The following is a 12207-nucleotide window of genomic DNA, read 5'->3' as shown; positions in this document are numbered from 1 at the left end:
CCATAATAACAACAACAACAAATAGAGAACCCTTCACGTCGGGAGGATGTCATAAGGCGCTGGACAGTCAGGAGTCAGGACCCAAGCATGGGGGAGGGGTGAGGTAGGGGTGAGGGAAGTCAGAGAGTTGGGAAGGCAACTGAAGACACGATCGAAGAGGAGGGTCTTGAGACTGGCCTTGAAGGTGGCAGGAGAAGAAGCGAGGCGAAGGGACTGTGGGATGGAGTTCCAGAGTGTGGGGGAGGAGAGGTTGAAAGCCGGGTCACCGATTTTTAGAGCGGGTCGGGCGGGCGACATGGAGCAGACCGGAGCACACTTAACGGAGAGAGCGGGCAGGTTGGTAGGGAGTCAGCAGGTCAGAGCGGTAGGAGGGGCAAGGCCATGGATGGCCTTGGAAGTGAGGACGAGGATCTTGAATTCGATCCTCTGAGGGATGGGGAGCCAGTGGATGGGCGAGGGTGGGAGTGATGGGGTCACGGAGCCTGGTGCGTGAGAGTACACGATCTGCAGAGTTTTGGATGATCTGCAGCTTATGAAGGGATGAGTTGGGAAGGCCGATGAAGGGGGAGTTTCCATAATCGAGCCATGATGTGACAAATTCATGGATGAGGGTTTCGGCAGCATGAGGGGTGAGGCAGTGGCGGAGTTTGGCAATGTTGCGGAGGTAGTGGTAGGCAGTGCCGGTCATGGCGCAGATGTGGGGGAGAAAGGACAGTTCAGGGTCAAACAAGACACCCAGACTGGCTTAGTGAGGTTGAGTGTGCAGCCGTGGAGGCTGATGTTGCCAGCGCTTGAGGTCCAGAGGCGGTGGCGTGAGTCAATCAGGAGGACCTCAGTCTTGCTGACGTTGAGTTGGAGAAAGTTGTCCCTCATCCAGGACTTGATGTCGGACAGGCAGTCGGTCAGGACGCCAGCAGTCCTGGAGTTGAGGGTGGAGGCAGAGAGGTAGAGTTGGGTGTCATCCGCATACATGTGGAAATTTACTCCATGTCTGCGGATGATGTCACCAAGGGAGAGCATGTAGAGGGTGAAGAGGAGGGACCGAGGCTTGAGGAACGTTGCACGAGACGGTGCGGGGGCTGGAGGAGAAGCTGTTTGCAGAGAAATTGACTAACCAATTGACTAACAACTGGGTTCCTGCTTACTGCTAGGTAAACCGAGGCATGTGGAGTAAGGAAACTTGCCTAATGTTTTACCCCGCCCTGGAATGGAACCCAGGTCTTCTCGTTTGCGAGGCGAGTGCTCTAACCAATATGCTATAGGACTCTTACCTTCCAAATTCTACCTTACCTCTTGGCATTCATGGTCATATGCGTATGAGAACTGAGGTCCCAGGATCAAAACCTGGCTAATTTCTGTCGGCCCAGGAATATCAAGACCGATTGGAACAGGATACCTGGCTAAGGTCAGATAACCCAGTGCAAGCCAGAATCAATTCCAGGACTCTCGTCTATTTGGCTCAGTTTGATGCTTGATGCATTATTAAAAAAAATTATAAATCACTCCTGCTAGTGTAAACGTTAACTTGATATTTAAAAGACATAACTAATGGTCAGTGAACTAACCATGTTAGTGGCATATAGATCAACTGCATTATCACTTCATTTTAATGCAGTAAGTAACATCACAGTAAGTAACTGATGTGCGAAGAAATATTTTTGGGTCACACTTCGAACGATATTTCCCCGCCTCTCTCCAAAATGAACCTTCTGCAAATCTGTGTTGATTGGTAGTCTCTGATCTCTTGCTATTTTGTTCAGGATTGCCCTCAAATTATTTCCTTTTACTTTTAAAAAGACAATTACAGCAGCAGAATGAAGAGCTGCGTCGACATTTGAACCACACCACCCACAAGCTGGAGATGATGGAGTCCGACTTCGAATCCAGCCGACATTACCTCGAGACGGAGCTGAACCACGCCCGGGAAGAGATGGACAAGTTGAGGGACAAGTTCCGCAGGTCAGCAAAACTGCGCTGCCCCAATATGTAGCAGTTCTTTAGTTTGTATTAGCAATTTCAGCTGGTTGCCTTTTTTCTGTCAGTTTCTATCCAAAGCTTTGAAGTGTGGAACAAGTGTCTATATATAATAATAATGGTTGCATTTGATTAAAGCACTTTTCACGTCTTCTAGACGTCTCAAAGTGCTTCACAGAATATGCTGTAAAGTGAATTGACCGTATATTTGTGGGCGAAACTCGGCAGTCAACTGCGCACAGCAGTGTCCCACAAACAGTCGTGGATTGAAAATGACAATTTTTTTTTGGTTTTGGAGGGATTATTGTTAGGCGTGTGGAGTAAGGAAACTTGCCCAAGGTTTCGCCCTGCCTGGAATTGAACCCAGGTGTCTTGCTTGCAAGGCGAGTGCTCTAACCACTGAGCTACAGGCCTCTGTGCTTGAGAGATGAAGGCCACCTCGCCGCCACGTTGGTTAGGCCAGGGGGTGTGGTGAAAGGTGTAGCCAGGAGCGGAGGCTTCCTTTAGAGGGAAGTCCACGACCTCTTCGCACTTAGCTTTAGCTGTGATGATTGAGGGTGCTTGAGGTGGCGCATGGATGAGGTGGCGGGCGGTGGAGAAAAGGATTTTGGAGCTATTGTTGGCCACCAGTATGATGTTTGAGTAGTTCACAATTCTTGCTTGCGATAGGGAGCAGCGGTAGGTGTGAAGATGCTCGAGCCACAGCTGGTGGTGAACCGTGAGGCTGGTTTTCTGCCACCTGCGCTCAAGCAACCAGGTTTGGGATTTCAGGGAGCGGAGATGGCTGTTATACCAGGGGGAGCGGGTGGGTTTGGAGCCGGTCCTGGATATCTGGATGGGAGAGGGAGTTGAAGGTGGAGAAGAGGCGATCATGGAGCAGCTGGACAGCTGTTTCAAGGTCGCTGCAGGTTATTATTACTATATTAGATCCAGATTGGCTCCAATGTGGTAGAGACGGGAGTCACAATGCTGGCTACTGCATTCAATGAAGATGATTATAACCAGTACTTAACTAGGCTGCAGCTTGGCTCCTTTAGCAGCATTCTTGACTTTGTGTCAGAAGGTTGTAGATTCAAGCCCCATTTTTGGATTTCAAAAATCTACACAACAATTTCTAAATTTCTAGACTACAGCAATGATGAACGTAACGCCCTACAAACAAGACATTAAACTGAGGTCTCATCAACCTGTTCAGGTGGACATTTAAGATCCCATGATCATATTAAAAAAAGTGAAATGGGGTTTTCCCAGTGATTCACTTTATTGTTGTTTGGGGGACTTTGCTGTGTGTAAATTCAATGTTATGTTTGCCTACAAATAGCCAACAATTACCTGGGAAGTTTTGAGAAGTTATGAACATTGCAATAATGATTATTATTTATATTTGTAACTGAGTGTTGAATATGCATGGGAGTCCATTACCAGAGGTTACAAATATAAAATAGCAACCAAGGGATCTAAGAGAGCATTTTAAAAGGAACTGCTTCCACAGAGGATAGTGAGAATGTGGGGCTCACTGCCGGAAGCGGTGGTTAAAGCAGATAGTATGGATGCATTTAAGATGATGCTAGATATACACATGAGGAAAGGGGGAATAGAAGAGTATGAGCAGGAGTACAATGTAATACAAATTTACTACAACAACAACAACTTGCATTGATATAGTGCCCCTCGTGCAGGGTAACATCCCAGAGCGCTTGACAGTGGTGGAGCACCGAGCTGGGAGGTGTGCGGAGGTGATCTTAGACTCAATTGAAGAGGAAGATCTTCAGGCATGACCTGAAGATGGGGAAGGATGGGGCAAGGCGGAGGGATTGAGGAAAAGTGTTCCAGAGTTTCGGGGCGTAGTGGCTGTAACTGTGGTCGCGAATGATGGAATGGAGGACATGAGGGATGTGCAGAAGGCCGGAGCCAGTCAAGCGGAGGCAGTGGATTGGGGCTAAGAATGTCAGAGAGGTAGGGAGGTGCCAGGGCATGAAGGGATTTGAAAATGAGTGTGAGGATCTTGAAATCGATCCGTTCAGCGATAGAGAGCCAGTGGAGCCTGGCTAGAACTGGTGTGATGGGAGTACGGAATTTAGTGCAGGCGAACATGCGGGCGGCGTAGTTTTCGATCCGCTGGATCTTGTGCATGGTGGAGCTAGGGAGACCGGTGAAGAGGGCATTTGAAAAGTCGTCGGAAGGTGACAAACGCATGGACAAGTGTTTCAGCTGAGTCTGAGGTGAGGTCCAGTGGGAGGCGGATAATGTGGTGGAGGTGGAGGAAGGCGATCCTGGTCAGGGACCGGATGTGGGGAAGGAAGGACAGCTGTGGGTTGAATATGATGCCTAGGTTGTGCACTGTTTCGATAAGTCTGAGGGATAGGCCAGGGAGATTGAAGAGGTCAGAGCCGCAGGATAGAAGACATTGACAGGAGCCAATGAATATGTTTTCCGTCATGTCAACATTTAATTGTAGGAAGTTTTCGCTCCTCCGGGCCCTGATGTCCGCCAGACAAGATGGGAGAACATCAGTGGACATGGAGGGGCAGCTGGAGGAGAAGTAGATTTGGGTGTCATCCTTATACATGTGGAAGTTTATCCCATGTCTGTGATGGACAGATCGGGGATGTCAAGGCCGTGAGTGATAACAAGGTTGAGGAGGTTGCCACAGTTGTGAGTTAGGGAGTTTATGTGGAGGGTGAGGTTTAATGAGGAGAAGAGGGCAGTGAAGTCAGAAGAGTTGGGGCAAGGGGAGTTAGGTGAAGGTTGAAATTACCCATTATAATTAAGTGTTCAGTGCAGAGGCAGAGAGGGCTGAGAGGAGGCAGGAAATGTCAGGGATGAAGGAACCAGACCGTTTGGGAGGAGGATAAATAATGAGGATTTTGAAGGAGAGAGAGGGATGGTACAGGAGAGTGGGGCAGTTGGGGAGGCTGCTTTGGGATAACCATTGCTGAGAGCCACAATGGGCCTGGTGAAGGATGCCCAAGCTGGAGCAGAGGGAGGCAGTGATGGGGTCCAGGAGAGAGAGAAGGCGAGGAGGGTGGTGGGAGAGGCACTGTTTGGGAGTAGTGGAGTGCGGGGAGTAGAAGGGGGAACATTTTCGGGGTGGGGCAGGGTGGCATCCAAAACACGCAGGCGGAGACCGGGAGCAAGGCATTTAGCGGGGAATTGGCAACTGGCAGGCATGGCGGTTGAGAGAGGCTAGAGGAGACAGTGCAGTGGGGAGAGAGGGAGGAGGGCACTCATAGTGTTATTTACCAGGTTGCCTGACCTGGTAATAGATAGAAGAAACAAACAGGAGTACTTTGTCTGGAGGGTTTGAAAAATGACAACTAGAAGTTACTTCACAAAGGCAGTTTTGGCCATTGGTCCAGGCGGGAGATTTTGAAATGGCATCTCCACACCTGGAACCTCCTTGCCTGGAACACCAACCCTTAGGCCCCCGCGGCGGTTATTGCCTCATCTGCGGCTGAGGCCCCTCGTTGGTCGATAATCGTTGGCTCACCTGTGGCCTCTGCTCTGGCCGCTCCAACCTTGCCGCTCACATCTGACCTCGCGGTAAACTGAGTTCCATCTGCCTATTCAGGTGGACGTTAAATATCCCATGGCACTGTTTGAAAAGAGAAGGGAGATTCTTCCGGTGTCCCGGCCAACAATCCCTAAATAAAATTGGTCACTCATTTTATAGCTGTTTGTGCAGCATTGCTGTGTGCAAATTGGCTACCGCATTTGCCTACAAATATACACCATCATTGCACTTCATAATAAAATCTCATGAAGCATTTTGAGATATCTCAACAACATAAGGCACTGTATGAAATGCAAGGATTGTTATTTTGTAGACGGGTCCTCAGTTTAACCTTCTCATCTGAAGGTTGGCACTTTTGACATCCTATTCTTCCCAGCCCTCTGCCTCTTTTATTAGCCCGGATTTTGAGCTAATTTCCCCATGTGACTTGATAATCTGGCATTTAATATCCCCAGGTACATGTTGGTGAAGGCCTTGCCCAGCTGTGTAGTTGATTCACTAACATTCCCAGGGTTTTCAATTTTCTTGTGTATAATGTACCATAACTTTTAATAGTGTCTCCTCTGGCCCTTGTACAGTCACCTGTGAAGTACCTCACGGCTCCATTGTCTGTCCTTTTTTTCCCCTTATGTATATTCTCCTTAAAGATATTATCCACAAACACAGGATTAGCTTCCACGTATACACGCTGACTACTCTCATATCAAGTTCCACATGTACATCACCCTTACCAGGCTCCACTTGCATCCTGTCTTCCCATGGATCAATTTCAAGGTCCTCACCCTCATTTATAAATCCTTTCATGTACTAAGCACATCCTTTTGTCACTTCCATTTCCTCATCCGTTTAGCAAACTCAGTTCTCCATCCCCTCTAAGTGGCCAAGCCTTCAGCGGCTATGTCCCAACCCCTGGAGCTCCCTGCTTCTACCCCCTGCCTTGTTTGTCTTCCCTGCCCACCCCCTCATCCCCCACCTCAACCCTTCCTCCCATATTTTGCATCCAAATCCGTCTCTGTGAAGCACTCCGAGACATTACCCTACATGAAAGGCACTATATAAAGCAAGTTTTTTTATATACTGACTTATCAATATTAATGCACATTGTGTTTGAATTGCTTGCAGGTTGTACTCATTCTGTTCTTGGCCCAGTAACTTTTAGCGATAGTTGTATTCACCATTTTTTTTCTCTCTTCCTCCCCATGTAGATTACAGAACAGTTACACTGCGTCACAACGAACAAATCAGGACCTAGAGGATAAACTTCACGCTCTGGTGAGTGACCACCTTATTGAATGGTGATCATTGCATTTCATTCTTACAGGGTGCAGGTTATTATAATGTACAGTCCATTAAAGTACCAAATGAGCTTATCCTTCAACACTTTCACCATCCATACTCTGCTTTGTCTTTAGATATCATAGCATTCACTATAAACTGTTAAGAATTTTATCTTGTGAATAAAATGAGTTCTTCAGTGATAAATACCACTCCAGTTCTTACACGGTTACCTGGATTCTCTTTTCTTTGATAGCATTTTGTCCAGTAGTGATCGACTGGTATTAATGTCCATCTCATCCCAATGAAATCAATAGCGGGTAGACAAGGGGGAGCTGACAAGCTAACCAATTTAGCAGTTGAGTTTATGTAAGTCTTTCAATTATGTAAGTCATTGAATCTTCTACAGATATGATCTTAATATTGAGGGAAATCAGATCATATGCCCACATTCACTACGTATATTTATATATGTATAATATAATTCTGTAAATAAATTTGGACCTCTGGAATCTGAGGCCCAAATTCCACTTTATCCTAGCAGATCAAACCATTTTATCTTAAAAATTAAGATGACGAGAGATTGTCAAATTCTTAAATTCAGTCTTAATTTGAAAGCGGGTGTTCTGCATTTTTGGCTTCCAATTAAATAGTTTACAGTCTAGGTGGAAATTCAGACCTCTAGAGCTTCATCACTCAGAGACCTTCGCCGTTCTCCTATATTGGTTACATCAGATGATTATTGCAAATGTATATCTGATCCCAGGATGTACTTGTACATTCATTATAGTATATCCAAAACGTACCAATCTTTGTTCGGTACTATCCATTTTACTAGTCATAACCAGCGCAGAAAAAAACCCATTGTGAGGGTATCAGTGGACATCCACAGTATTTACTATTTGAAACTGATATCAAAACCTTCCCTGGGTATCCAGGTGATTGTTGCAGCTAATTTAACACCAGATACTTTAGGTCAGTATGTAAGTGGCAACTACAGTTCTTTTCCTCCCCTTACAATCCACCTACTTACCTCCTACCAGTGGAACATATCTGTTAACAGGGTTGTCTGCGTGGAGCAGAAATGCAATTTCACAGTGGGTATATATGTACCAGTTGATCACTAGTGTGTGTTTGCACAGTAACTTTCACTTTTCATTGCCGTACCACTCATGTGTGTTCTCTTTTTCTCCTCATGCTGCCATCGTTGCCGCTGGTGTGTCAGGCCTCTATCAGCCAAAGCTGGATCTATGCAGTTGCGTCTTTCTTTTCTGCATTTCTGTGCTTTAGAACTATTAATAGAGATATCAGGAAAAGTCGAGCATTTCTGACTTAAAAGCATAACAATTAGTGATGCTATTCAATGATTAATAAATCTCCAACTTTACACTTGCCACTGCTAACCCTCTAGTTACTGGAATTCCCGATTGCAAAAAATACACACAATTGTTGAAGCTTAAATCAGACTGAGTTTCTATCCAGCCACCTCTGAATCATACACTGCCCCGATTTAATCTAAATACTGTTAGAATTGTGAGCAGTGAAATCTCTAACATGAAGAATTCATTATATTTCCAGGAAATCTCCTGTTCAGTGACATTGTACGATTAAGAGGGGATTTCCTTATTAAATAAGTATAAACAATGTCCTGACATCTCTAGCTATCTGTTCCATATCTTTCTGTAGATCCTAGTCATTTAGTGGGATAAAATGGATGGCTCATTCCATTGGGCGGTTTTGATGTATGTTCAGATTGCATGTGTCTGTAAAGCAATTGAGTGAAACTGTTGGGTTAGGTTAGAGAATTAACTACCAGGTCTGTGATTCAGTACCACTTGGCTAACTGTGTATTTGTGCAATCTGATGGTTCTGTTTCTTGTTCTTTAACCGATTGGCTGTTGAGAATGAATAAGTGTTGAGTTTGACATTTTTTGTGCTGTTCGTTCAATCTGGCAGGACAAGGAATAAGACTAAAGTACAGTAATTTCACTGAACATCACCCAATGGGTATCATTAACTTGATCATCAGTTCCCGCTGCCTTGGCTCAATTGAAGACTACTCCCATCCTCGCCCGGCTCCACTGGCTCCCCATCACTCAGAGGATACAGTTCAAGATCCTGGTCCTCACCTTCAAAGCCCTCCATGGCCTTGCTCCTACCTACCTCTGTGACCACCTAACCCCCTACCAACCTTCCCCTCCCTCCTCTCAGCGGGCTCCGACCTGAATCACGTCCCCCGTCTTGCCCACACCACCATTGGCGGTCAGGCCTTCAGCCTCGCTGCTCCTACCCTTTGGAACTCCTTCCCACGGTCTCTCTGCCTTGCCCCCTTCCTTGCCTCCTTCAAGTCAGTCTCAAGACCCTCTTCCTCAATGTGCCTTCAGTAACCCTCCTACCCTCCCCGCCCTCCACCTCTCCTGATCCGAACCACCAGGTTGCGGATCCCTGACTGTCCAGTGCCTTGGGACATCCTCCTGACATGCAAGGCCCAATACAAATGTAATTTGTTGTTGTACTCCAAAGCAGTAAAAGGGCAAACATTGGTGCCTTAACTCCCACCTGTTGGAGGATATCATCCTCCCATTGACCTGGCATTGAATACTTGCCAAGTCACAGAGAGAAATCGTAGAAGGTTTACAAAACATTCAGCCCATTATGTCTGCTGGTGCTAGCTCCCCTCTGCAGCTCTCTGCTCGGTCCCCACAAGTGAAAAGTCTATGCTGAGTGACCACTGGGCAACAAATGTACACAGCATAGGGTATGTCTTAAGTTTTATAGCAGTCATTTGCCTCTGATCCTGTTTTTTATAATCTATGGAAAGGAGACAAATAAGCTGAAATGCTTCCCACCCAATTCTAATAGTTAACTCTCAGGAATTCACCATGGATGTCCCATTACACTGGGGCTTCAATAAGAGATGGATTACTGTTCGTGCATCAGGAAGTACCTTGTGGATTTATTTAGCGGCACAGTACATGTAAAGCAGTTCTTGGGTGCAGCTCTATCCAACGTTGATTGGAAAATTCATGGTACAGTTATACAGGACTTCATATTGGAATTAACGAGACTGTTCATGCATCTGTCAAACTTATCTCAATTGATCTAAGACGGGTTCAGTTTGCTAGCAGAGAGCTTTCAGGTACTTGGCGTATGCTTTCATTCTATTCCCAATCTTTATTCTCTGTAAATCCCCCCCCCCCCCCCTCCACCCTCCTCACGTAAACCCTCTCTCCCACTGTAGCTTCTCATCTCAATACCATTTTCCTCTAGCTAAGACCAGTGGCTAACTTTGGATACTCAATGTTTCTTTGGGAGAATGAGGACACCAAAGAACAGGAGCTGAAATCTCAATCTGCACAGGGCGTAATGCCATTGTGCTGTGAGATACTTGATAATAAAAGGGGTAGGAGGGTATCAGAGCACTGGCTATGAGACTGCAATTAAATTGTTACTAAATTTGTAACTTTTCAGTAATCTTCTTACCCATTATTTTCAAATGCGCCAATAACCTTCACAAATGTGTTCCTCCAGTTTTCCTGCATTTTCATTTCTTGGCTAGATTAACATTGCTTCACATCAAAAACATAGCTTCCATATTCTGTAGATCTGAAAAATGGAACAGATTAAAGTATCTGAAAATGTAAAGGCTTCAAAAAATTATTAGAATCAGAACATTCGACTTAAAGTTACCCAAGTGTAAGCTGGAAAGGTTCAACTGAAATATTGCAAATTGGTTTGCAAGACATAGTGGATACGCCAGCCTGCTTTGGTGAGCATGAAGTATGATACTAGATTACAGGACAGTGTTTTTTGCATTGAGTATGTGAGGGGAAATGTGAGGATGAGTTGGGGGAGGAGGAAAGACAGTTATCTATTTCACTTATTATGAGGCTATCATAGCACTTGATCAAAAAAAGTACTGCATGCTCCAATAGGGCAGTGAATTGATAGCATTCCTGAGTCTTCAAGATGCTGTTAACATCTCAAGACTGAACCCAAAATGTCTGAGGAAATTAGCTAACAGCTAATGGTGCCTGGCTTCGGGCTGTTTCCTGCATCTCACAAGTGCCTTTTGTGCCGATCAGTAATACCTCTAATCAGTACTGATCTGCACCCTTGTGAGATGCAGCACTGACAGACAGGTAGGAACAACTGTTATGAATCCACCCCTCCAACTTTTGTACAATGTGATCCAGTGAGACACTAAACAGCTTCCCAGCTGCTGGCTGGGAAGGTAAAGTGACGCACTGTTTCCACAGCTCTTGACTGGGAACAATAGGGTGAGTGTGACTGATGAAGCAATTAGTGCAGTAAAATAGCAAAAGGTTAGTTACAAAACGTGTTACTTGGGGGTAGCTTGGAGACAACGCAGTAGATGCACTTGAACTCCAAATGGTGCAGCAGTGCCATTATTTTCCTCCGTCATTGCATAAACCAAGAACCCATTCTTCCTAACCCCACTCTTCTTTTTCTCCCTCCTTACCTCCCCAAATAAAGCATATTTGCTGCTTTGATTCTTTACAGTCTCTGTTCCCAGTGCTGTTCTGCATCATACTATACTTGGTTAACAAAGGTCTTGCTGGGTACTGTGTTGTTTTTACTGTGAGTCTATTTGAAACTTTTCTTTTATTGCACTTCTGCTCCTCTAGTGGAATGACTGTGCTGTGGGTGCAAAGTTTCTCTACTTGTTTTCAGTTCCTGTCTGATCTGTTATAAGGCTCTGATGCAGTACAGAACTCTCGATATGTTATCCTAGCATGCACCCTCTCCTCACTTGAGTCTGAGAAGAGCACCGTAACTGCATTTCAGTAACCATTGTCCCACACATTGCAACCTTGTGTCTTGCCTGAGCAAGATTGTCCAATAATGCTACACTTCCCTTTGTTGTCCATTCCTTTCCCTTATTATAAGGCACCTGGATGTTCAGTGCAAATGTGTAACCTCTCTTTTCATTTTTTTAGATTAAAAAAGCCGAGATGGATAAGAAGACTCTGGATTGGGAGATTGTGGAACTGACAAACAAGTTGCTGGATGCAAAAACAACCATTGACAGACTGGAAGAATTGAACGTAAGTAAGACAGCTCATGCAGAGAGACCGCAATTTCTGAGAAGAAAGGGTCATGTGTTCAGCGATTTAAGGAGCTCTAACATCCATAGTTAAATCCAGTACGTTACTTGATCTTTCAATGCCGTAGCTTTTTCCCTATCTCTGGATGCTTTTTTTTGTGTGTGTGTTGGTTGAATATCAGCATTAAAGTATCACATTGATTTGAAAATCGATAGGCTCAGTGGAATATATAGTTATGTCTGATCATGAAATCCCAATTTATTGATGGGTCTTGAGCAGGCCATATCCATTTTGTATGACAAGGTGCCAATCTGTCAAATGTTTAATATTGTTGGAGGAATGAATTTTCTTTTCATTTTTCACAGCTCACTTACA

The 12207-nt window shown here is 45.2% G+C and overlaps 1 protein-coding gene across 4 annotated transcripts in view; it reads left to right on the top strand.

Annotated features, from left to right (window-relative positions):
• tjap1 (tight junction associated protein 1 (peripheral)) overlaps window positions 1-12207 on the top strand; it is a 68395-nt gene that overhangs the window by 50696 nt on the left and 5492 nt on the right. For all 4 annotated transcript variants that reach the window (XM_007898237.2, XM_007898238.2, XM_042333236.1 and 1 more), the window contains 3 exons: window positions 1798-1959; window positions 6694-6760; window positions 11725-11832. In XM_007898237.2, coding sequence (XP_007896428.1) covers window positions 1798-1959; window positions 6694-6760; window positions 11725-11832 — 337 coding nt within the window. The remainder of the gene's footprint in view (window positions 1-1797; window positions 1960-6693; window positions 6761-11724; window positions 11833-12207) is intronic.

The sequence above is a fragment of the Callorhinchus milii genome, unplaced genomic scaffold, assembly GCF_018977255.1.
Source record: "Callorhinchus milii isolate IMCB2004 unplaced genomic scaffold, IMCB_Cmil_1.0 Scaffold3, whole genome shotgun sequence".
NCBI lineage: Eukaryota > Metazoa > Chordata > Chondrichthyes > Chimaeriformes > Callorhinchidae > Callorhinchus > Callorhinchus milii.
The sequence above is the reverse complement of the archived record's forward strand: the minus strand, read 5'-3'. Positions and strand labels throughout refer to the sequence as shown.